Raw genomic sequence first — 25,540 nt, forward strand, 5'->3', positions numbered from 1 at the left:
CGAATAAGGTAATTAAACCATTTTTTTATTATGATTATAAAAATAAGAAACAAATTCTTTTAAATCAACTATAAAAAAACATCTTTCTGGTACAAAACAAATAAAATAATATTTGTGCACATAAATTTTTATTCTCAATTTATATAATTTATAATTATATAATATATAAATTTATGTTTTTTATATTTTAAAGATTATACCTATCTCTTTGTATTCCTATGAATGTTTGTGCTAGATTGCTTTTAATTTAAACTCTCCATCCAAAATAAAAAACAATTGAAACCATTTCAAACTAAATAGTCCTTTCTCTCCCCTTCACCACTTAATTGTCTCAGAAAATATTCAACTAAAACTTTAATCTACTTATTTTATTCAAATTGTAATTTTGGTCCGTCTAATTAAAATATAAAACACACAGTTAGTTTTCATATTTTAAAAACATGTAATTTTTAACTAATTCTATATTTTATGTTCACCTTACAACTAATACATCTATTTAGAGTACCATCAAATAGTTTAATTAATTGAAACTTGAGAAAGGAATATAGGCAAATTTAAAAATTGAATTACAGTTTTATATTTTATAAAATATAATTAAAATAACATAAATTTTGTATACAATATTTAATTAAGAGATACATGATTAATATAATAAAAAAATTAAGACAATTATTATTTTTTATACATTATTTAATTATAAAATGTTTTTATTTGATATAAATAAGATAGTTATATATTATTTTATTCTTTTCACTTTTTAACTTGTTATTTTTTATATAAATAATTATAATTTGCTTAGATACTTGTAATTTATTTTTATATTGAATATTATAATTTTAAGTGATTGTAAATGTAACATCCTGCTTACACTTTCATCCTCTATCATCACTTATAATATACTAATTAATATTTTCTATTTTTAACACTAAACTAAGTATATTTAAATATAAAATTAAAAAACATCAAGAATTTAAAACTATGAAATGTTTTAGTATGGATTAAAAAGCAAAAGGGAACAAAGTTGCAGAAACTATTCTTAACCTTTACTTTGAATATCATATTTAAGATGATTTTCAGTGAACTAAAATTAAAAAATGTTTCATGTAATGTTGAAATTTATTTATTTATTACTTACATGGAAAAATGCAAGTACACAGTTTCTACATTTATAATAAAAGGTGTTCCTCAAACACTTTGATAAGAGAATCGATAATGTATTATTACTTGGCAAAAAAATACTCACATCTCAGCACACAATGATGAATATTTGAAATTATGTTGATGAATTTGAAGAAGAAAAAATTGAAAAATGGATAATGAAAAAGACCTTCTCCAATGGAAAAGAGAAAAAAGAAAAAAAGAAAAAGTAAGTGGACTTGCTTATTATTACAAGCATGAATAGGTCAACTTCCCTTAATTGCATTGCATGTATTGCTTTGTGCAGTGTTTGGTGGAATGAATGAACACCATAAACCCAACTCAAATCCCATTCAAAAGGAAATGCTCTTTTTAAGAAAAAGTTCTTTTTACTTATAATGGATTAATGATAAGTTATGATAGTTCACCACTTACAATTTTTTATACAATCACATTATATTTTTCAATATTATTATTTTACTATTTTTTATATTATTTAATTATAAATTTACTTTTTATTATATATATTTATTTTAAATCCATTACATGAAGAATTATATATAATTCTAAAAGTTATCAAAGTATATTTTTTTTATTATGATTTATCGTGCAATGAGAAAAACGAACATGGCACCACTTCACACGCGTGGAAAACAAACAGTCACCTAGGTGTACGAGGTGGGGTTTCGCCACGTGTACACCCCGTGCTGATGTCTCCTCTTTTCCCTGTTTTTGTTGCTCTGTTACACATGAACAGAGTAATTTCCCCTGTTTCAGTTACACATGAACAGAGCAACTTCCCCTGTGCTGCTATCAGTTAGCTTAAACCAACATGCCACCATGTATGCTCAAACCATACTACACTGACTTCTAAACTGCACTCACAATGCTGTCACTATGGCTAAAATTGTAATCACAATATACTTGTAAAGAGTCATTATTACTGTTGTTGAAAATGTACTTACGAACTTTTTTTCATTATAAAGTATACAATATTTTAATTATGTTTGACATTAATTTAGGATTTTTTTTATAATTTTATCAAAATTTATTTGTATCCTTAATTCAAATTTTGTAGTAATTAAGATAATTATTGAAATAAATTATTGTATTTTTTTTACATATTTAACGGTTTTTCAGATAAACATATTTTCAAAGTAGATAAAGAGGTTATAGTATTATAGTATAGTTTAAAAGAAAGTTTCATAGTAGCTAATAGGTTCAGCCCAATCAAGAAATACATAGTCTTTGAGTTTTTACTAGATCTTTTTAGAAAGAGAACGAGGTATACCTATGAGGTGTATTTTTTTATTATTCTTTTTTGTCCATTTTTTTACACATACTGTGTATATATTCTGAGCATTGTCTGCATAATAAAATAACAAACTTTTTCATAATCTTTTCTTATGTATTTTTCTGTTTTTTCACATTCTTTTTCCATACAGTTCATCCTAAAAATTCATTTATTACGTGAAGAAACATTTGTAAGAATTCATTACAATAATTTTTATACTACAAGTACTATAAATCTAAAGTTTAAATTAGGAAGAAAGCCAATTTTATTTTATAGTACATATTTGAAAAATATATTTAATTTTTTATTTTAATTAATAATCTTACATTTATATTTTTTAGAATGTGGATGTACTATTAACAATTTTCTGTAATTTGTTTATGGTGGTTAAATATTTCGTAATAAAAAATTGTATAGACACTATTTATATGTATTAATGAAAAATGGTTGAATTTGTGTTAATTACACATTACAAACAAACAATACTAGTATGTAGCTTAATAGATGAGAAGGAAACAGTTATGAGACAAAAAATTGTGTTAATTGCATTTCTCAAAAGTGAATAAAATGAGAGTTTGAATATGCAAGAATTGATGAAGGATAACGGAACTAGTTTAGTATGATCATATCCTACATAGGAATATTTTTTGCTCTCAATCATATAGTTTTTTTTTAAAAAAAAATCTCAGTGAAGTGTTAAATATTGAATTTGGTTTAATAATATATTTATACACCACTTGAACATTAAGTTTTTGAAAAAAAAAATATACACCTTCTAATACATGAATGGAATAAAGAATTTTTTAATCGTGTCGAGATCCGTCACTAATATCTATAGTCTCATTTACTCCTTATCAAGTATAATTATAACTGTTTCGGTATTGTTAATATATATTCACATCACTCAGAAGTTGATATTAAGGGTAAGTTATATACTCTTTTCTCCTCAAACCCACAAAGACACATTTTAAGGACAAAATCGTGACAGAACACCGACCTCCAAAGCAGATAATACCTCAAATGTGATGATTAATCCTAGTGATGTTATCTCTGAGACTTAAAATCGAAACAATGACACCATTTGTAAAAACGAAAATGTTCCTTAGCTCTTCACTTAGGAGAAATTCTTCCCTCCCTTAAACCTTGACTGTTGACTTATTTTGGTACAATCAATATATTAAAAAATCTCCTAAAATTCAATCAATGTGGTCTTGTATTAGTAAAGTTAATTTTCAGAAAATTCAACTAACCTACCTTACAAATTTGATAACTAGCCTCCAAGTTAGGTGAAGCTTAAATCATCTAACCTAGTCAAAATTAGATCAAGGGCAATAATACTTGAAAATAACATGGGAATTGAAAGAATAAAAAAATTATTTCAAACCTAAATTAACTTTAAAAATATGAGTTTTGTAGACTGAATTCAAAGGCATTTCTCCATAAAAAAAAATAAAAAAAGGATGCAAAGAAGATTTGATTTGACAAGACTGAATCGAAGTAATGGAATGAAAATTGGATACGAAAATAATATGAATGGGTGGAGTTTAAGTTCGATTCTGAGATTCCCATCACAAATTTAAATTATGGATGGTAAATAAATAATTACGTAGAGATAAGGAGATAATAGAAGAAAGGACAAAAAAATTAAAGATGTGAGGATTAAAAACAAGATAGATTTAGAAAATGCATTACATCCATAATTTTCTCTTTTAAGGTTAAGCACTTATAACCTCTTAATTTTAAAAAAACAATACTAATTATATTTTTATTGATTGTTGTCTTATTATAATTATTTCATTTTTCAAAAAAAAATGTAATTTTAGTAATGAATATACAATTTTTAGTTTTAACATTTATATATATACAAACTTTATTTTGGCATTCTCCAAAATTGGTACCTAGACGGTTGCCAACCTTGACTGGGTTCAGAATCGTAACTGAAGTGAAAACTTTTAAATCGTGCATCCTCATGTTAATCCTTTTATTTTTAAATAAAGAAAATATTTAATGCTTTAAAAATAATAAACATATTCTTTTTTCATTGGAAAAATTCCTTACAAATATTAAGATTTATGATAAACTTATATAACATTTATCTTAGTTAAACTTTTATTTCAAGATGTGACCCTGCGTCAAATATAGAGCATTCATTTGTAAGCTCATACACGATTAACCGAATCAATTTTTGTCTGAAAATCACTAAAAAGAGACTATTATTTTCTGTATAAATAAATCTATGAAAACAGAACTAAAAAAAAAAATTAAAAAAATGACAAATTTATAATTAATAATGAAAATAAAAAATAAAAGCAAGTACATGCCCCCATAAATCTCTGCTTTGGTAAACTCTGCTGTTTATGCTATAACCACAAACAAAACCGAGTAAGTTGCAAAGTGTGCAGAAATAAAAGAGGATATCATAATTAGCACTTAGTATTTAATTACATAGTTCCTCTCTCCCCAATCCACTTTTGTACAAATTGAAGTTTAGTACTTTAGCAAGTTACATCATTATGTCATAACCCCCAACCATCTATAAACAGAATTATCCTGTCACACTAAAATAACCATAAATAAAATCAAAACCATATTTCATTAGACTACAATATCTGAACTGTGAAACCAAAGTGCATGCTAGCTATCATATTCTATTTATATGCAGCGTTGGATCCAAGTAATTTGAACTAGAAATATATACATGAAGACGATGTTAGGAGTCCCCAATGCCAAATAAAGCCAAAGTGGCCCCATGTATTTACAGAGGGGAAGCTTGGATCAGTTAAATGCTATAGGAATGAAATTGTCATCGTCTAAAAGCATATCAATATCAATCCAATCCTCCACACCATCAACCATCCCTTCTTCAGAACTGGTCAAATCCTCGTTAGTTCCCTGCATAACATTAAATGACAATGAGCATATCATTAAGCCAAATATTAATGACCCTAGACCCAACCACAAGTTAACAAAATACCTTGGGTTGACGGAAGTCCTCGACAACATTTAGCAGACGCCGGTATTGGGCGCGTGCCTCTGGATACTGAGCCATGGACTTCACCCTTGATAATGCCTTTTTGATATTTTCTTCCTTTTGTTTCCGTCCCTCCTTGAGAAAATCATAATCATCTTCATCTTCATCTTCTCTCGGAGAATCATTGTGTTGACTGGGGACTTTATTAAGCGTGTCTGGTCGAAATCCACGTAAACCACTACCCTTGCGCCTCCAACGTAATATGATCTTCTCTAGGATTCCCACAGACCAGATGATTGGTTTATACTGTTTCCGTACCTGGTGACCTCTTACATGGGCCTTGACACCACAGAATTCAACAGTCAGTGGAAGTAGCATGTGTCATGTGGAAAAAAGATATGTATTTTTTATGGCAAAAGAATAACGAAGAATAAGTAGTCATATTTCTTCTAGGGAAAGGGGGAGGAGGGGCAAAGCTGTTTGGAGAACATCAAGTTCACACCTAAGGCTCAGGCCAGAGATAATTGAACTAAAAGCTTTGGGCAGACTCTGAAAATACCTTTTTTTCTGTAGCTTCCTAAACTAAAAAGGAATGCGAATATCAATTGTGTGATCAAATTTTTCTCCTTTACAACGGGGGGGTAAGGAAAGACATGTAAACAATAGTGCTATATATAATTGTCTTTAAGGCTTCAAGCTCATGATTTTATGTCTGTTAAAACATCAACCCTCCAAGTAAATGCATGTTCACATTTTGGATTGTTTTCTCCACTTACAATCTGAATGTGCGATCTAAATGTATACAACGGTTATAGAAGGAGCAAAGAGATGCAACAGTTTTTCCATTCTTTACCTAAGATTGTATCAATCAAGATCTCTCCAATGAAATCAATTTTCCACCTTTGGTTTCCAAAATAGAGAAATAATTGATAAGATGATTTTATGAGAAATTAAGAACATCCAACAATACTCTGTTTTACACGAACAATATTAAAAATGAAAAATCAGTAAAAAGAGCAGATCATTGAACCTGGATTTTAACAATTCTTTGGCGAATCATCAAGAATTCTTTTCTCTTCTTCCAACCACGAAACTTTTTCTGTATGTGTATTGCGGCAGCATTGGCTAAACCATTTCGTTGTCCAGATTTGCAAGCCCTAGAAGCTAGAAGAGATAGGGCTTGCTGATCTAACAATCCAAGCTCATCATCCCCTTCATACTGAGTTAACTGCTTCCTCTGAAATGACTGCATTCTGAATACTTGATGTATACGATCAGCGGCTTGTGTTGCATTACGCACAGCAATAAGCGAATCCTTGAGACAGAGGGTATCTGGCATATCACCACAGAGCACAGGTGTTGCAGTTCGTTCTGAAACTGTCTGCACCCCTTTCATTCCTGAAATTTCTTGTCGACCACCTTTTTGATCATCCATTGTGATGGTTTCAAGTCTGTGAGTTAATGAACACTCAGCAAGAAAACCAGAGATTCCTTTGTGCCCGTTTTCAGAGGCAAGATCTGCAGCTTCTCTACCAGACAGAAATGCAGGAGATGGATCTGTCCGTGCTCCACAATCTGCTCCCATGGACACCAGGAAAGCAACTGTCCGCTCTCTGACAAAAAGACAGAATAATGAGAAAAAAAATTGTGTCATGCAAAACATAACATATTTGAGAAACAATAATGAAATAGAAACCTTCTGCTATTTTCCTTTAACTGATCAAAGCAATGGTTCTAGGCGTAACTTATTTTAGGTAATAAACAGACGTAAATTTGCTTCATATACTGGAAAACGAATTTTGTGAACAATTTCACCCTTGATAAAAGTCTAAAATATGAAGAATATCAGATCAGTTAAAGAAGGTTCGACCAGATTACAAGACGTAACTTATGCTCAATCAACTGGACTCAATGAAGAGGGATAAAAATCTGAAGGAACTTTACCTGCCACAGAATGCAGCCCAGTGAAGAGCAGCCCATCCATTCACATCTCGGAAGTTGATATTAACTCCAGAAGATATAATTGGATTTATGGCCCAATCATAACCAAGAACAGCTGCTAAGTGTATCACACCTTGGCCATCCTTGTCTAATACATTGGGCCCTTTACCACTCTCAGTTACTTTGTGAAGAAGCCATGAGTACAGCTTCTCTTTAATCTGCCTGTGAAAAAGATGCTCCCTCACCCCGTGTTTGGATATATCCAATTCTGTAGTTGGTTCATCCTTAATGGAATATTCCTCTTCCTCTCTCAGTGAAATAAGCTTGAAAATTAAATTCCTTTTCTCCATATCACCCTCAAAAGAATGGTTTGAAGGGTTCACTGGCTTTAAAGTAAGAAAATTCTCCAGTCGGCTATGAAGCTGCATTTCAGTTGAACTGCCAAAAAATTCTGCAAAATCTACATTTCTAGCAAAGTCTTTTCTGAAATCAAATTCCCGCACTTCACTACAAGCTAACCTATTGGAACATGTTACATAGAATGGGACCCGTCCAACTTTATGACGAGGAGCTTGACAACACAAAATTCCATCAGCTAAAACCTCAGCTGGAACCTCAACTTCCCCAAACATACAGGACCAGTTACATGTTGTCACCTCCGATTGACTCTTAAAAAATGATCCAATAATCAACACCTGTATAGTTTTAAACAGGATAAGATGCCAATCAAACTATACAATCAAGTAACAGTGACTCAATATTAAAAATAAAGGAGTAAAACCAATTATCATATATAACATACCAAAGAGGAGGGGAAAAAGAGGGAAGATTGTCAGATGTGTCAAGAGATACCAAGATATAGAAGAAATGCAAAATCGAGAACATTGCAAATTAAGAGCAACAACAGATGAAATTAAGAGCTATATATACACAGTTTTATAATTATTTTACTTTATAAAAATATCTAATACAGAACATAGATAACGTTTATAACTTTTTACAAAATAAAATAAAATACTCGTGTAATCCTGTGGCCTACATTTCATGCGCATACAAAATTATTACCAAAACATAAATTGTATTTGAATTCTTACACAAAATGTGAGAAAAATAAGTAGGAAAATTATAATAATGAGCCAAAAAGCCAGCAAAAAAGTTCAAATGAGTAACAAAAAGACATATAAACAGGCAAACAGATTATTTAAATAAATGTGTTAACATTATAAAAATGAGGAGCTAATCTTATATAATCATAAATATCTAGATTATGTATGTATTATTACGAACATTTTTATTTATTCCTATATCATATCTTTGTTATTAGAAGAAATCTCCTTTATTTATTATATTAATTTCATTTTCTCAATAAAGCACCAGGGCTGTCTCACAGAAGCACGATTTCATCTCAGTGTTTCTTTCTTCCCTATAATTTAACATGGTAGCTAGAGCCTTTTTCAAAACCATGTTGGCTCAAGACCTACTATCTCTAGAGGATTTTTTTTTAAATCTTTCTCCTAGGTATCTCTAGAAAAGTATATTAATACAATAATGTATAATATATGATAATGATCATATAATAGTAATAGTAATATATAATATATTATGTGATTACATTAGAAGGAAAAGTAGGGTTGAAAAAGAATTGGAGGGAGAACCCTCAATTATATAGATTTTCAAAAAGATCAGTACCTCAATATTTAACTCAGCATAAGCCCATTTAGGTGAAAAATCATTTATACTAAACAGTTGGTCCTGAGAGAGAGATGGACTCAATGAGCTATCATCTATCACATGCTGGCATTCATCTGTACTCCAAGAAATACCAGGTGTGGACTGCATATTCAAATCAGCCACCTCTCCAAGTTCTTTAGTTACCCACCGAGAGAAACTATCAACCTTCTTCAGGCTCTCATCTTTGTCCAATAGTGTGCGTTTCACATTTGAGCTATAGTTGACAGATTCTTCATCAGAAACTTTAATTGCAGAATTGGATTTTAGAGAATGTTGAGATTGTCCATCTGCATGCTCTTGTGGATAGTTTTTCTGCATGAGCTGCTCTTTTGGATCGCCATTAAAACTGTACAGGATCGGAGCAATTTCAGAACTTGTATTACGAGTTTCATACCCTAGTGAACTGGTGCCATAATCAGATCCAAATTGCAGACCAAATGATTGGGGGGTTAGGGTTGACATTGGCATATTTCCCGAACTGTCTTCAAAAGGAATCTGCATCAAATCAAATAACAAAATGAATAGTTATATTTTTTGGCTAAATCTGCTAAGTAATTAGTAGTTTGAAATTACACACAAGAGTAACCGAGGCTAAAAATATCAGTTTCAAAATTAAGCAATCAAAAGATAAAACAGACACCAATCCAACCCAGTCATGGCTACCCAATAACTTAATTGGGAAGAGTTCAAGCTAATAAAATACATATCTTACCAAAAGGTTGAATATGGATACATCCGAAGAAACTGTAATCTGGAGTCATAGCATTTTTAAAGTCCATAAACAATTCAAAACCTTTTAATATGCCACATGCAGCCAAATACCAGATAGTCCCATAAAACTGTCACATTATGTCTATTCCATCTAAAACAAAAGGTGTTTGGTTCAAGAAAATGTTCTCTTTTTCATTTTCTAAAAATTCCTTTCATTTCCAAGTTTTCATCAATTTGAAAATGTTTGTTTAGATTTGCTAATCATTTTCTGTTTTTCTTCAACAACTTTTTCCACTCTGTAATTTGAAATGTTTATTTATTGAATGACCTCATCCTTTTAACTTGCAGCTTGTGTTCTGAGACTGAAACATTCATATTGAAGTTGTACATTCATCCTAACTTACATGCACCCAAAACAAAATTCCATCTAACTAATTTGATTATAAGGCAGTGTTATAGGTCACAATCAGTTCAGAAGATGGTTTGGGAGAGAATGCACAACTTTAATGGAAAGATCTAGTTATTGTCTCATTGAAATCCATGGTCTCAACTTTCCAAGAGATAGAAAGTAATGGATATAAAGACATGAAAATCTAAAAAATGGCATTACATCAGTTTGAAGATACTGTTTTTTTTTTCTGAAATGATATCAAACCAAAATGAAAACAGAAAATGATGAAAATAAACAGGCCCTAATAGTTGCAGATGAAGATATACTATGCAGATAACAGTATGTACCTGCCAACTCGATTGGAAAGAGTGAGAGCTCTCTGCTTCCACGGTGAGAACTCTTTTGCCTGATAAAAGGTCACCAAAAATGGTATGTTCTTGTTCAAGGACACTACCCATTGAACTAGAGGGCATTGAAGAAAATGATGCAAGAGAAGGATCATTATGCAAATTGGCAGTGCTTTCCAAGACAGTGTCCCATGGTGCCACGCCATGTGTTTTCTCACCATCAAAATACGTAGTGTCATTTCCTCTAAATTTATCCTCATGAACAACTGGGATATAATCTGTTCCAGAAATTGATGACTGTCCATGATCACCTAAAATTATTTGAAGATATATGGGGGAAAACATGTGTCAGAGAACGCCTAATAAAAAATATAAAATACCTGAGACAACCAAAATGAAGGGAGAAACCTGAAAAGGAATGCATATGATATGAACTGTTCACACCACCATCAATCTTTTCTGTCAATGGACCATTCCCCATATGTCGTGACTCATGTAATGGGCGCAACCCAGAACTAATTTGGTGGATATCCTCTGGAAAGAATCATGATTAAAAAATTTAAGGGTGATCAAATAAATGGTCCAAAGTATTACACAAATATTTGTTGTATCAGTAAACCAAGATAATTAAAGTACAGGAGAAGAAAATAAAAAAGAAAAAAGAAAATTTTCTCTATAAGCTAAAATTAATATCTACAAGTCAATTTAAATATAAACTAATTTTAACTTGAGGAAAAACTCATTTCCTTTATCCTTCCTGTTTTTCTTCTCTTCAAATATTTTTATGGATAAGTTTATTCCAAAACATTCTTAACATGTTAATTCACTTCACAGACCACATAAAAAATTTTAACCCTCGTGAAATAAACTGAAGCAGAATTACCAGAATCAGCATCTTCACGTAAAGACATCAAACTGCTTGATGGGCTGACAGAATCCGTGCTAAGTGAAGTAACCTTTTGGGAATCCTCACCTTCGGTATTCACTACAATATTTTTGTTACCCTGAGAAATAAACCAGAATAAATTCATGAATAAGTCATACCTGCACTCAAGCTAATTAAGATCAGGACTACAAAACACAGCTTCAAATTCTTCCTGCCCGATTTCAAGAAGAATATGACAAAAATAGATTTTGAGATCTCCTCAGAAAGGATGGTACCAATAGTGTTTTTATCACCATACCAAAAGCTTAAGATGTTGGCAGAGGTGCAACTCGACTCATAATACTAGGTCAAACACAAGCACTTTCCCATTCAAGCAATTGGACGAGACCACTGGCTCGAATCCAACCCACAAACCCAACATATACATATATATGTCATGACCCCTTGGGCATATCATCCCCTCCCTCTTGGGAAATTAAATAACATAAATAGCCACAATGTCTCTTGTCAGATGGATTCAGCCATGGGTATGACCAAACGTTATTCCCTCATCCTCACCCCTGAACAAGAAAACCAACCCTACAAAAAAAATGTAACTTTACCCTATTTGGATAATTTTTTCAATAAGCACTTGTAAAAAAATAAGAAGGAAAAAGGGAATAAATTTCTCTCATTCGATAAAATTAGATTATACAAAATCTGTCGAAACTCTCTAATTTTAACTTTAAAAAAAGTTTATTTTAACTTATAGGAGAAACTTGTTGCATTTTTTCTTCTTATTTTCTTCTCATATAAGCGCTTACAAAAAGGTTTATCGAAACACAAATAAAAACAATGTCTTAATTTTAAAACTTGATCATAATCTGGATGTATTTAATTTGATCATTGAAATAGTGTGACTATCACAGCTTCAAAATCAAACTCTTTTAACGGCATGTTACCATGCCAGTAGGTCTTACTGATAGTATTAAAAATTAACATTGAGAATTGATCAAATTGAACTCTTTCAGTGGCTGTTTCATCCTGCATATACTTTCATTAACTCCTTTAGTAACACTAGTTAGAGCTATGGTTATTATATAATAAAAAAACAAAATGAGTAGCAATAATATCATTAATCATTCATGATGGTTCAACATAGACTACAAGAACTGCAGCTGCTACATTCTTTCCCTTTCAAATGCTTCATCATATTTTGTAAAACATCAAAACTCAAGTTATGGAGGACAAAGGTTTTAACAAAAGTAAATAATAGATAGAATCCAAAAGGTAGAAATGAAAGAGTTATAAATGATAAAAATACACAATCATTGGAAGGTAATAACAAGAAAAAGTAATGACAGCAAAAAATATAAAGAAATGAACAATATACCTTAACTTCCAAGTAATGGACAAATACTATGTGCATCATATCCCTGCAATAAAAGAAAATTAACAAGAAAACCACGTTCTGATTAATTACAAGACATGAATATCTCGGTATACGTACATTGAAAGTTCATATTAGTAAAGATGCAGCAAAATATTTAAAATCCAATAAGATTTAAAAATGCCATCTACAATTTGTAGATAAAGAAGAAATTACATTAGGGAGAAATGGGTGAATTAGATGATCACAACTAGGGGTAGGATAAGAAATCCTTCAAAAACATACACAAGGAGAACAGGGAAGAAAAATGCAGTAAAGCTTCTCAATCAACTTGTCTAAGCCAGAAACTCCTTTGAAGTATACAAACACCAAAAAAAGCGAAAAATGTACCTCCAGTGCTCTATTCACTAAGTTTGGGGCAATAAAACACCCTTAAACAATTTTATCTATAAAATGACATGAGAACCAGTACTTGCAAAGAAGCTTACAAAGTAACAAACACATGAAATATGAATACAATCTAATTTCCAAGACATATTACACAAAATATTGTAAGTAAATTAATTCATACTCACGGTTCAAGCATCCAGTAGCTTCGCCTTTGAAAATTTTCATTATCTTCTCCATGGGCATAGTAGCAATGCAACACATCAACACTTCCAACCTAAATTTGCTTAAATGATGTTACAACCCACTGAATAATTATATAATGGTATAGACACTTGCTTAGCAATTAGAGAAGACTAATTGAAAAAGTTCCGATCATCTTACATATAAGCTAATTACACAGATTCGCTTAACTATAAACTCAACACTTAAGCAAATTATAAAATCACCTTCAACTTTTCATGAGCTTCTTTCACAGTTTTTCCGTCCTTTTTCTTTCTCCAATTATGTCCATCCTTTCTGAAGTATCTCAAAACCTTTCTATCAAATAGAAAAAGTGAGCCACCTGAAATCATGAAATAAAAGTCTAAATGATGTCTTTGTAAGCATGAAGTAATGATAGGATTGTCATTAGTAGCTAAAAGATAGAGTGAAAATAACAACAAAGCAAGTTATAGGAAAACAAAAAAAAAATACTAATAATAATATCCTAAATCCTGCTTAATTGCGAAGATTATGCAATAAGTACATAAGGTGCTTTTTTGCTACCAAGCTTCACCAAACTTTTTTGACTGAATAATGTGCCGGTATTCCTTGAACTAAAATATAAAGGATCTATTGGAACATGAACACCTTAAGTTCAGATGATGAAAAATTAAAAAAAACTTCATACAGCTTCAAAAAGAATTAAATCCAGTTAAATGAACTCAAGGAGGACAATACTTCCATTTTGAAACACATTGTTCAGCACCTAGAAAGAAATGATTAATTCAGAACAAAATGTTCATAAACACCATGTTCCACCAAACAAGTCAATGGAACATCAGTTAGTAGAAGCTTCTTGGGCAATTCATCCGATCCATATATCTAAAGTAGATACACTTGGTGCCAATTAATTTATCAGTAACATGCAGTAACCATACTTGGTGGCCTGTTATGAGGTTCTGAAGTGATTTGAAACATCCGATAATTACGAAGAATTTCACAAATTTCTGCAGGTCGCAACCACCGATGCTGGGCTTCAAATTGTAATTGCTGAATATCTGCAAATTGATATCAAGGCATTTGGTCAGATATTTTATTACAAATTACATCCCACAGACAACAAATACAATTATATCACATATCAAATCATGGCCATAAAAGCAACATGCATCAATAAGAATATTTTTGTAATAATAGAATAAAAATAAAATATAAACTGACATATGAAACTAACAGCCACTGCCATTCACGAGTGCAATTTCGAGGTCAGAGTATCCAGTACATAAATTTAGCATCCTATAAGCCACCCCCCAAAAAAATCAATTAGGCTACCAAATATATTCCTTTCTTCAAATCTGGTTTTTTTAAGTGATTATTTGAAATAGCCTATTGTGTTCAAAATATTTTAAATAAATAAAAAATGCGAGATTTTGACCAGATAACTGTTTTTGAGTAATGTTGTTACAATCAAGATTACATGAGATCGGGAGGGGGATTAAAGATCGTAAATTGAAAGAGCCAACCAAATGAAGCAAGATTATACATAAACATATCCATGTGATAAGGAAAATATTGTGTAAGTAGTAACGTTGCTAAACTTGAACTGAAAATTTATATCCATACATTTATATGGGTAATTTTCCTTATACCTATAGAGGAGTGCTGCCAACATACTCTTTAGAACGCACTCTTTCTTGTTTGTAAAAATTTATTGGAAAACACAAAATCATGACAGAATCATAATGCTCTTTTTAGTTGCCTTTAGTTTGTTTGTTTTTTGGCAAGAAAAACCCCTGTAATGCATGTGCTTTTTCCGACAAAACCATTTTGAAATAGCTACAAATTTGGCAATACGACTAGGTTAGATAATTTGGGGGGGGGGGGGGGGGATTGAAGATGCATATTAGTTAGTTTCACCACTCAGAATCCGAAAAAGAAATCGATGCAGTGAAGAAATACCTATCAATCATTCATATCATACGACCCTAGTTTCAAAGACGCTGTAACACCTAAAAAAGCGTAATTAGACTGAAAAAGTACCAAAATGGTTATTTCCCCAAATCAATTGGGCACAGTTTTAGCCAGCCTCAGTAAGGGCCAAACCTTACGTCCATTCATTAGCCAAACCATTGACAGTACCTGACACTTAGACCCAACATCAAGAATCCACTCAATGAAGGAAACATTCAATAGCTGAAGCTCCGTAACAAGAAATCGCGTCGAAAAAACACTTGAATGTTCAGGATCGAAGCATTGCACGGGAAATTAAAAAGCAAAATAAAAGAGGCGATTAGAAAATGACCTAATGGACGACGCAATCCATAAGCAGCTCCCTCCGCCATGGCGAAGACTGAATCTGAGATCAACGCGAACGACGAAGGACAGACAGAGACTTTTTTTCTTTTTTCTTGTTTTTTTCTTTCCCCCTCAACTCTTCAGTGACGTGATAAAGTGAAAAACTGATACTGTATATTTCCTATTTATATTATACTGAGTACGTACTCTCTCAAACATTTATATCATAAATGTTTATCTCAGAAATTTTAATTTTTTGCATAATAATGAATTTCATTCTTTATTTTAGATTTTCTGATAAATTGAAATATTAATTGTTCGGAAATTAATATAGTGAGTCGATGGGCAGAGTATATATTTTTTCTTCGAACGTTGATATCATAGTATTTATATTTTTATATATTTTAATTTATCAAAACGTATTTTTAAGGACAAAATTATGATATCGGTGGTTGATGATATTTCTGCATAAATATTATATTGAATTATTGACGAAAAAAATCAAATGGGAAAGAAAAAAAAGTGTTTAATAAAAATAAGTTATGCAAAAAAAAAGTATAAAAAAATTGCAAGGTCAATTTTTCCAAATGGGGTTTGACCTGGTGAGAGACTAGCAGATGAATAACGCGTTATGAACATGTCACGTTCACGTCATCTTCTCTCTCCCTGAGCTACACTGAGAAATAATTTGAGTTTGCAAAATCTCATAGTATTTTATTCAATTTATATTTTAATGATAAATTTTATTTTAAATTTTTAATATTTTTTTGTTGGTTTAGACCTCACAATTTACTTTTCATTTAATGTTTTTAAAATATTAATAAATTTTTTTAATTCTTTATAAATTAAAATATCAAATTGAAAATAATAATAATTAATTTTTAATGAGTAAACATGATGATAATGATAATACAAACATCTTTGTCATTAATTAAAATATACATTGATCATTGAGTATTCTTCTCGAACAAAGTCGCGACTAAGATAACTATTACATTTTTTTTCGGTTAGTCGCTTTTGACTTATTTTCCTCTTTGAATAACTTCACAACTCACAATTCTCCCTTCGTTCTTTTACTCTTTGTTCTTGTAAACTTTAAGATCGGATGGTACCAGCAAAAGACACTTTGATGCTCAAGTGAGATCTCGATATTCGGTGTTTGGTGCAACTAATGTGTGATGATGATGTATTTTTTTATTGAAATGTGTGACTATTTATATGAATATTATTGATCTTTTGTTATTGGGTCAGATTATGATTTTGGATCATAATTAAAAATGTATTATTTAATATTTAATTACTGTTTTGTCTTATTAATCTCCTATAAGGCTTAATAAATTTTGTTGTGTCGGTTGCCTTTGACCGGATGACGAAACTTCCACCTGTCGTCCATCCCTGACCGGTATAAATATCAAACTTAACTTTTCAAATGATAAATTGATTAATCAACCTTTTTTTTTCTTTGGGTTGAGTTTGTTTTTTTCTTTAACTTTTTTTTTCTTCCATTGATAGTTTTGAGATTTGAGAGTTTGATGATATATACAAAAGAATAATGATTTTATCAAATAATAGAGTTGCTCGAAGTGGAGTTGAGATGAGAGAGTGATTGAAAATAAATTTTATTTCATTTGATAAATGAGATATTGTGTGAGAGTATGTTCTTTCTTTGTGTTGCCTTAAAATAAAGAGTTAAGAAAATTAGTAGAAAATTAGTTTACATATAAAACTATTTATTAATATTAATTTAAAAAATTAAAAAATAATTTTATTTTAAAATAATTTATATGATAAAATACTCTATAAGATATATTAAATAAGAATAGAATAAAAAAAAAATATTTACACTTAATAAAATGAGAAAGCTACTAACATTTCTTATAACCTGTGTTATTTTATTTTAATGAATGTAAAATTTAAAAATTATTGTTAAGAGTATAAATAAACTAACCAGACATAATTTTTAGATATTTTTTAAGAATATTTTTTTCAATAAAATATTTTCGTAAATTACAAGGGATAAAAAGCACACTATAGAAACAGCTGAGTAATCTGGCCTCTGCAGTTGAGATATGGCTTCGTCTCTTTCATTTCCAATTCCGTTCGCAATGGATTCGCTGTCGTGTGTGACGGTGACGCATATGGCACTTTCCAAACCTCTGAAGCACCATCGTCCTTTGGCCAGAGGCAAAGTCAGAGTTGGACCGCTTCATCGCCGCCTCAACTCCGTTGCGCCGTTCCGGTGCTCTTCCGCCGCGGACGACGCTGTCATCACTCTCCACGTTGGGGTTTGTTTTGACTTTGACCTCCTCGCTTCATCTTTTTTTTTTTAAAAGATTTCTCTAACGGAATCAAATGTAGAAATTGAATTCCACTTCTCTTTCCAGGGAATGATGTGCGAAGGATGCGCTAATAGCGTCAAAAAGCTTTTAGAAAGCCGAGTAAGTGATAGTAATAGTAATATTTATGTTGTTCCAATTTCAATTTTTCCATTTGTTACAATAACTACACAATATGTTATAACTTCGAAAGTAACCTAAGTTTATGTTCTTATTATGTGTTTTGTTTGTGTTCAATGATTAATGGAGTGGACAGCCTCAAGTGTTATCTGCTCGTGTAAATTTGACATCCGAGTTAGCAACTGTTTCGCCTGCACCTGAAGAAAAAACGGCACCAAATTATCTAAAGCAATTAGGGGAGGAACTTGCTCAACATTTAACTACCCGTGGTTTCACTTCTACCCTTCAAGGTATGGTTTTTTATGTTGTTGTTTCTATTTGTTTTCATTATGGGGCTCAATGTTCCAAATGTCTCTGTATTTGTTTTTATGAATTTATATAATATAGAAGAAAGGTAACATCTAGTGTGGTGATACTTAAGTTTATAGAGAGGAAAGGTACATCCTAACGTTTAAGTAGAAACAAGAGAGCGAAAAAAAATTGAGGAAGAGAGATAATAGATCCATAGATGGACAAAAATGTGATAGAAAATGAGATGAAGAATGAGATATCCATTGGGTATACAAATGTAATAACCCTTATAAACATCATAGGCATGTTGTAGTGATGAATTTTTTTGAAACCTTACCTAACCTTGGAATTATACTAAAATTCTCCCATGCAACCACATTCAATTCAACAGAGTGGAGTTGAACCCACACCCTCCCTCCCCAGCAGAACAAATGAAGAATATTGGGAAGGTGCGAGAGAGGTGCATGCATATTTTCCTTTTCATGTACAATGCTTGCATTCTTTTCTCCTTAATTTATCACTCAATACTCCTCCTTTATTGGTATTTATAAAATGAATAATTGAGAATTTGATAATCCTTCTATGTTAGTGCCTTTTGCCAATTGTTCCTTGCATATTTGTCTTAAAATTGTATGCTTTGTTAAGCTGATTTTCCCACATATAGTTACCCATGGAATTGGATTTGTATGTAAATTCATATTACTGATGAACACATACCTCTTTCTACTCCATTGACCAAAAATCCCTATTTGCCCTCCAAACACTATTTGGTACCAAATATTTGTATATTTTTTCTTCATTACCTCCAATATCTTCTCCTTTGGTAAATCCCTAAATCAAATTCTCTAATACATCCTTAATAACTTAACCCTCTCCTAAATCGCTAAATCAAATCCCTTAATACATCCCCAATCGCTTCTCCCTATCCTCAATCGCTAAATCAAATCCCTATTTATGGGACCTTGACTTCTTATTCCCTAACTAACCTCAATCCATTACCACTTCCCCCCTTCGACAGTATGACTATCCTAGAGCGTGAGCTTCCTGATTGTCTTGGCAGAGAAGTAAACTCTATTGTCATCAATAAAGACTTTGAACTTTGTCACTTCTCAAAACGTGGAACATATACATGTTCACATTAGCAATATCTGTAAATGGACCAGAACAGTTGGGAAACATATGACATGCACCTAACCTTGTCCAACTCAAGCTTCACACGGATGATGGGGATGATGGAGCAAGGCGTGTTGGCAACAAATAGGGACTTGATGCCATTGATCATTAGAATTTGGTTATCATGGTTGTGGAAGAGACGAGACACATGAAGATGTTCCCCTACTAGTGGCGGTCAAGGCACAACCACTAGGGTGAACGAATTGTAAAGAGCAAAAGCATAGTGGTTGATAAGGAGAAGGAGAGGGGAGTGGGTTTGGAAGGTAGATTGATGGAGAATTTAAGCCACTTCGATGTTGCTCTTGCCTCTTTGCTCGTCCTTGCTTTTCACAACCTCAGTTATATGCTAACAACCCCAAACCTTTACTTTTGGGTCAGTTATTTTTTGCATTCACTCTTCAAATTATTTCAAATTTGTAGCTTTTGTCTTGTTTGAGCTTCGAAAACACCCGTTTTGTGGTTGTGTTCGGGAAATTTGTGGCAAAATTGAACATTTTTTCAATGATTCAGGAAAATTGGCTTGTCTTTCGCTAAAACCGGACAAGATTGTTCCACGCTTTGAATATACACTTGAAGGGTCCTCTAAGGTTCCAACTTTGTTGCAGTACTCAAGGTGTAAGGTATGGTGGTGATTAACGACATTCTTGCCGCTATGTGCTTTGAATCATTTGATTTATATACTTGTTAATGTTAGTTTTATCTATAATTGTGTTTCTACACAATACAAAGGACATCCATTGTCAAATATGGAAGTTTTAAAATAATGTTGTATTGTTAAATATTGAAGGTTAAGGTTTATGATCTTTTGTTTAAAATAATGCTATTGGAAAAGTTCACAACCTTGCATATTACTTTGTACACCGAGTCTCTCTTTGTTGGTCACTTCTCTATGTTGGGATAATGCTTCATATTTCTCTACATTCGGTTGGTTTTAAATTTCTATTCTCTTGTGGCATCGTTCTTTGTTGACTTCTGAGTAAAATTGTTTTCCTTGCTAGGAAGACATGCACCAAAGGTTCCCATCACTGATAGTTATAGCGAGCAATATTTTGATGTTCTCTATGCCTGATATAGCTTTGGCTGAAACTTGTGAGGCTGGTAACTCTTTTTTCAATATGCCTATATTGCTAGCGGTAGCCCTCATTGGAGCCACGGTTGGAGGTAAGGTAGTGAGATTCCTTTATATGGTTATACTAATTTTCCTATTCCAAGGTCTTGGAGAGTGGAACTTCATTTTGTTGCAAGATGTTTGAGGAAATTATTTTTGTTTGTTGCATCACTGAAATATTTTTTGTGTGCAACTACAAATCTTTAAATGCACGAGTCATGCGGAAGTTAAGAGTCTTAGCTATGTGAAGCATGGATGCATCATGAAAGCTCAGTTTTTACTTGGTGTCTTCAGGGTTGCTTGCTCGGCAAAGAAGAAATGAATTACAACGAGTAAACGAGCAATTAATCCAAATCAATGCAGCGCTAAGGAAGCAAGCCAAAATTGAGTCTTATGCTCCTAGCTTGAGTTATGCTCCCATTGGTGGTGGTAGGATACCTGATAATGAAATTATTGTTGACCCAAAGAAGCAAGAGCTAATTTCTAAGTTGAAAAATGGAAAGAACTTTCTAAGGAATCAACAATTGGATAAAGCATTCACAGAGTTTAAGAATGCACTTGAGCTTGCCCAGAATCTACGGGATCCTATCGAAGAGAAAAAGGCCGCTAGAGGTCTAGGTTTGTCATCTTTCCTTTGTTGCTTATGAATCAAAGGGATTCCTCAATTTGTTTTTTGTATGTGCGTGTGTTAGATGAATGCCGAATTTTACAAGGTGCTCCATGAATACAATTGAAATATTGCCTTACAGGAGCTTCATTGCAAAGACAAGGAAAATATCGAGATGCTATTAAATACCATTCCATGGTTTTGGCCATCTCTGAACGAGAAAGGGAGGACTCAGGGAGTACAGAGGCGTTTGGGGCAATTGCTGATTGTTACACTGAGCTTGGAGAACTTGAGAAAGCAGGTCAATTCTATGACAAGTATATTGCAAGATTGGAAAAGGACTAGCATGACATGTTTCATGTGGATTTCTTTTCTCTTTCTAATCCCCTCTATTTGAAGTGATTGATTTTTTTGGCCGGAATTGCTTAAATTGACTTTTTGAGGCTTCATGGAAAGGATATACCATGTTTCAAAGATTGAAATATTAGTCCTTAAGGTGAGATTGTTTAGATATTAGATTAGATTGTTCTTATTTGCATTTTTATTTTGTCATGGATAATGTTTGAACTTAATGTAGTTAGTAGATAGTTTTATAATTTCAAGGATGTTGTTTGAATTTGATGTTTGAGTATTTAACATATAATCTCTAGGTATTGTTGAGTTGAATTTGTATTTAATGCATGTTATATTGGTTTACATAACAGGTATATAATTAATTGCATATTACAAAGGGATATTTTTGTATTGTTAGTCAATTGTAAGAAATTTTTAGATAACTTTTCAAGATTTTCCACAAATTTATCAACGGATTAATCTATCAGTAATATACCTATTGAATAGTTCATGGTTAAGTTACCCATGAAATAATTTGTGAGTAAACTTACACAAAAAAATTTGTTAGTAATAATAAATTTTCCTGTAGTATGGTGTTTATGCTTGTTAGAATATTATATTAGATTGTTCTTATTTGCATTTTTATTTTAGCATATATATCATTGGAACTTAATGTTAGTAGATAGTTTTATAATTCCAAGGATATTGTTTGAATTTGATGTTTGAGTATACAATATATAATATGTAGGTGATGAGTTGAATTTGCATTTAATGCATGTTATATTGGTTTATATAACAGGTATATAATTGATTGCATAATACAAAGGGATATTTTTGTATGGTTATTATTATATGAAATTTATTTTAGATAATTTTCCAAGCTTTTTTTTTGCAGATGTATGAACGGATTAATCCGTCACTGATATAGTAATGGAGTAGTCCATGGATAAGTTATCCATAAAATAATTTGTTAGTAAATTTACTTTAAATTTTTGGTTAGAAATAATGAATTTTCTTTTAGTGTTCGGTTCCATGTTGTTAGTAAGACAGTTTGAGAACTAACGTTTTTATATATTTGACTTAAAACTTTGCATCTCTAGTATAATAGTTTGCAAATTGCTATTAAATATGAATAAAAAACTTAAATCTGTGATATGATGATGGACATTATGCATTTTCAATACTAAAATTTTATTTATGTAACCCTTTGTGGGTTAAGTGGCAGATAAAGAAGATAGCATCTGAAGCAGTTATTTCCTCAGTTATATAAAGAAGATAGACTCAATGATATCTCTTTTAAGAGACTATGTTGTTATCAAATCTTATATTCTCCATTCTCAGATGTACAATACAGTTTTATAACAATTATTTATGTTACAAAACAGTTTCTGTATGATTGTGCCATATGTATGTGTGTAGATTTGTCAATGCACAAATCTATAATTAACAACCATTTAGTTATCCAGAATTTCACTTTATGCTGAGTTGTTTGGGATTTGTGTATGATACATGCCACATTTAAACAACTCCAATGTGAAGATTTTCATATCAGAGCATACTTGAGAGTTAAAAGTAGAATATCAATGAGTCATGAAACACAATTTCTTTTTATTCTCCTGGCTCACAATCACATGCACTGTCTTTGGCCATAGATTGAAAAGATTGGAAAGTGCAAAAAAAAATCTCAATAAACTTCTCTAGTTATATAAAAAAGAATTACAAAGAACAAATCGTGTTAAAAAATTAATCATTTATGTATGTAAATAATAATCTATTCGTGTTTTGAAATGTTATTTTTTTTTTATGTATATAAGAATGTTTGTAATAATTATATTATTAATATTTATTGATATATTGTAGTATTATATATTAAATATAAAAGTATCAACTTTTTATTATATATATATATATTTATATAAATTTAAAATCAAATTATTTAAATAATAAATATAATAAAATAAAATAATTTAAATATAAAGATGTTTAAATTGAACATAATTAATTATGTCTCGTGATATTCCTAATACGCTAAAGCCATATTCAATTATAGTTTAATAAAACATTTATTTTTTAAGGCTATCATTGTTACCAGCTCAAAACCGTAAAATGTATTATTTTATTCTCAAATTAACTGTCTATATTCGATCTTATTTCCACCAATATTAATATATACAAAAAGAGAAAAATGGATTCTAAAAGTAGAATTTAAATCTCTTACCTTTATTTTCTTTCAATTTTGTTTTTATCCATTTGGTGTTCACTGATTCAATTTCTTTCTTTATTTTTTATTCATTCACTCTCACCTAACTTTGACCTGGTTTTTAATTTCCAAAAAAACTATATTGAAAGTCACAATTTTTTTTTCTTACTTCCATTTAACAATCCTATATATTAATTTGATTATTTAAGTAATATATAAATTAAATTATTAAATAAAATATTAATAAAAGTGGTTATAGGAGGATTGTATAAACTTGCAAACATATGATATATAAATACCTTTGAAGGGTTATATAACTACACTAAACCTAAACCTAGGTATAAAAATAACAGTTATTCCTTCCGCCGCATCAAAGAGGATATATAAACCTCTCTCTATTTTCTATCTATCTACACATTTTCATCTCATCTCTTTCTTTCTCCTCTCCAACCCTACCATATCAACATTTCTAATGCTATTCACACTCTTCACTGCAACTGCTCTGCATCAGATCAGAATTGTTCAACACATGGCCTCCACTCTTCAATGGGAATCATAGCAATGACTCCTTCGGCTTCGCCATCACTCTCTACTGTGATTTCCTTGATTAATCAGTTACGAAGTCTCTGTCTTACTGTCTTAAGGGTGAGTCTCTGTCTTAAGGGTGACGTAACTTTATTTTATTTATTAAGACCAACCGTTTGAATTATGCTTGTGGTACTAGTAGATTATTGTATCATCTTATTTAGATTTTTGTGTTATTTTTTTCATGATAAAAATCTTATCTTATTGATTTAGGGTAAGTTTAGGGTAAGTGAGAATGGATTGTTGGTACTAGTAGATTATTGTATCATCTTATTTAGATTTTTGTGTTATTTTTTTCATGATAAAAATCTTATCTTAGATAATGATATTGATTTAGGGTAAGTGAGAATGGATTCTTTAAAACGAGAAGAGTAGTAAGAAGAGTGTTCTTGAATGAGCGTGACAATTATTTATGCACTGTTCTGCACTGTCAAAATGTCATAACTTTCGACATATTGACAATTTTAATTTTAAAAGCAACTGTCATACCTATTTACTTTAATTTACTTTAATTTAATTATGTTTTAACAAGTTCTATGTACTTTAATTCTGATATTGTTGAGCACCGGTTGCAGATAATCACGAGAACACCTATGTTGTAATGTTGTAATGTAGATGTATGGGGTTTATGTCATTTTTATGATCTTAAAGGGGAACATTGTTTATATTTTCAATACGTTTTTCATATTAATTTCTAAATGTAATATTTGAGGCTTCTAACAAGCCTGCATCACATTTCAGAGGGTTTGCCCGCATCACATATTTACTATTTGAAGTAAACAATTAATCTTTGAAATTATTTTTCAAATGTCAATCGAAAGAGTATGTAATTCAGAATTTTGTAATGTTTAATTTATTTATAAACAATAATTATTTCTATATTATTAGGTATCATTAATTACTATTTATTTATTGTTATTAATTCTTTGTTATTTATTAGTTATTTTTTATGTAATATTTATTTTATTTAAGAAGTAAAAAAAATCTTAAAGAGATGAAGACAATATGTAAAAACATCAAAATAAATGAAGACTAATTTTTTCTTAAGATGAAAATGAATGAGATTTACACTAAAAACTCATTTGAAAGTTCAAAAATCGCATTCAGAAAAATCAAATCATAC

At 31.0% G+C, this 25,540-nt stretch overlaps 2 protein-coding genes and 1 long non-coding RNA gene across 5 annotated transcripts; 2 read left to right on the forward strand and 1 right to left on the reverse strand.

Annotated features, from left to right (window-relative positions):
* Nucleotides 1-4,828: 4,828 nt before the first annotated feature.
* LOC137832792 (calmodulin-binding transcription activator 2-like) lies at nt 4,829-15,858 on the reverse strand. Its single transcript, XM_068641135.1, has 13 exons — nt 15,672-15,858; nt 14,308-14,427; nt 13,615-13,730; nt 13,354-13,442; nt 12,782-12,824; nt 11,407-11,527; nt 10,932-11,057; nt 10,524-10,834; nt 9,033-9,569; nt 7,347-8,038; nt 6,433-7,015; nt 5,406-5,741; nt 4,829-5,323 (listed from the first exon to the last, which is right to left on the reverse strand). Exons 1-13 carry the CDS (start codon nt 15,709-15,711, stop codon nt 5,207-5,209), a joined length of 3,231 nt encoding a protein of 1,076 aa, XP_068497236.1. The 5' UTR covers nt 15,712-15,858; the 3' UTR covers nt 4,829-5,206.
* Nucleotides 15,859-17,683: 1,825 nt separating this feature from the next.
* On the forward strand, nt 17,684-23,116 carry LOC137832794 (protein FLUORESCENT IN BLUE LIGHT, chloroplastic-like). 3 transcript variants are annotated; one of them, XR_011084608.1, is made up of 8 exons: nt 17,684-17,949; nt 18,049-18,102; nt 18,257-18,410; nt 20,095-20,204; nt 20,583-20,745; nt 20,987-21,310; nt 21,442-21,795; nt 22,852-23,116. XR_011084608.1 is itself a non-coding variant. In XM_068641138.1 (7 exons), the coding sequence occupies exons 1-7, from the start codon at nt 17,734-17,736 to the stop codon at nt 21,642-21,644; spliced, it is 1,224 nt and encodes a 407-aa protein (XP_068497239.1). In that variant the 5' UTR covers nt 17,684-17,733; the 3' UTR covers nt 21,645-21,965. The 3 variants fall into 3 exon arrangements, 1 of the variants encoding a protein (XP_068497239.1); XR_011084609.1 differs by having other exon boundaries at nt 22,858-23,116; XM_068641138.1 differs by lacking the exon at nt 22,852-23,116 and having other exon boundaries at nt 21,442-21,965.
* Nucleotides 23,117-24,171: 1,055 nt separating this feature from the next.
* Nucleotides 24,172-25,231, forward strand: LOC137832795 (uncharacterized). The gene is made up of 2 exons (XR_011084610.1): nt 24,172-24,477; nt 24,993-25,231. It is a non-coding gene; the product is annotated as an uncharacterized lncRNA (long non-coding RNA).
* The last annotated feature ends 309 nt before the right edge of the window (nt 25,232-25,540 follow it).

The sequence above is a fragment of the Phaseolus vulgaris genome, chromosome 6, assembly GCF_000499845.2.
Source record: "Phaseolus vulgaris cultivar G19833 chromosome 6, P. vulgaris v2.0, whole genome shotgun sequence".
NCBI classification, from domain to species: Eukaryota; Viridiplantae; Streptophyta; class Magnoliopsida; order Fabales; family Fabaceae; genus Phaseolus; species Phaseolus vulgaris.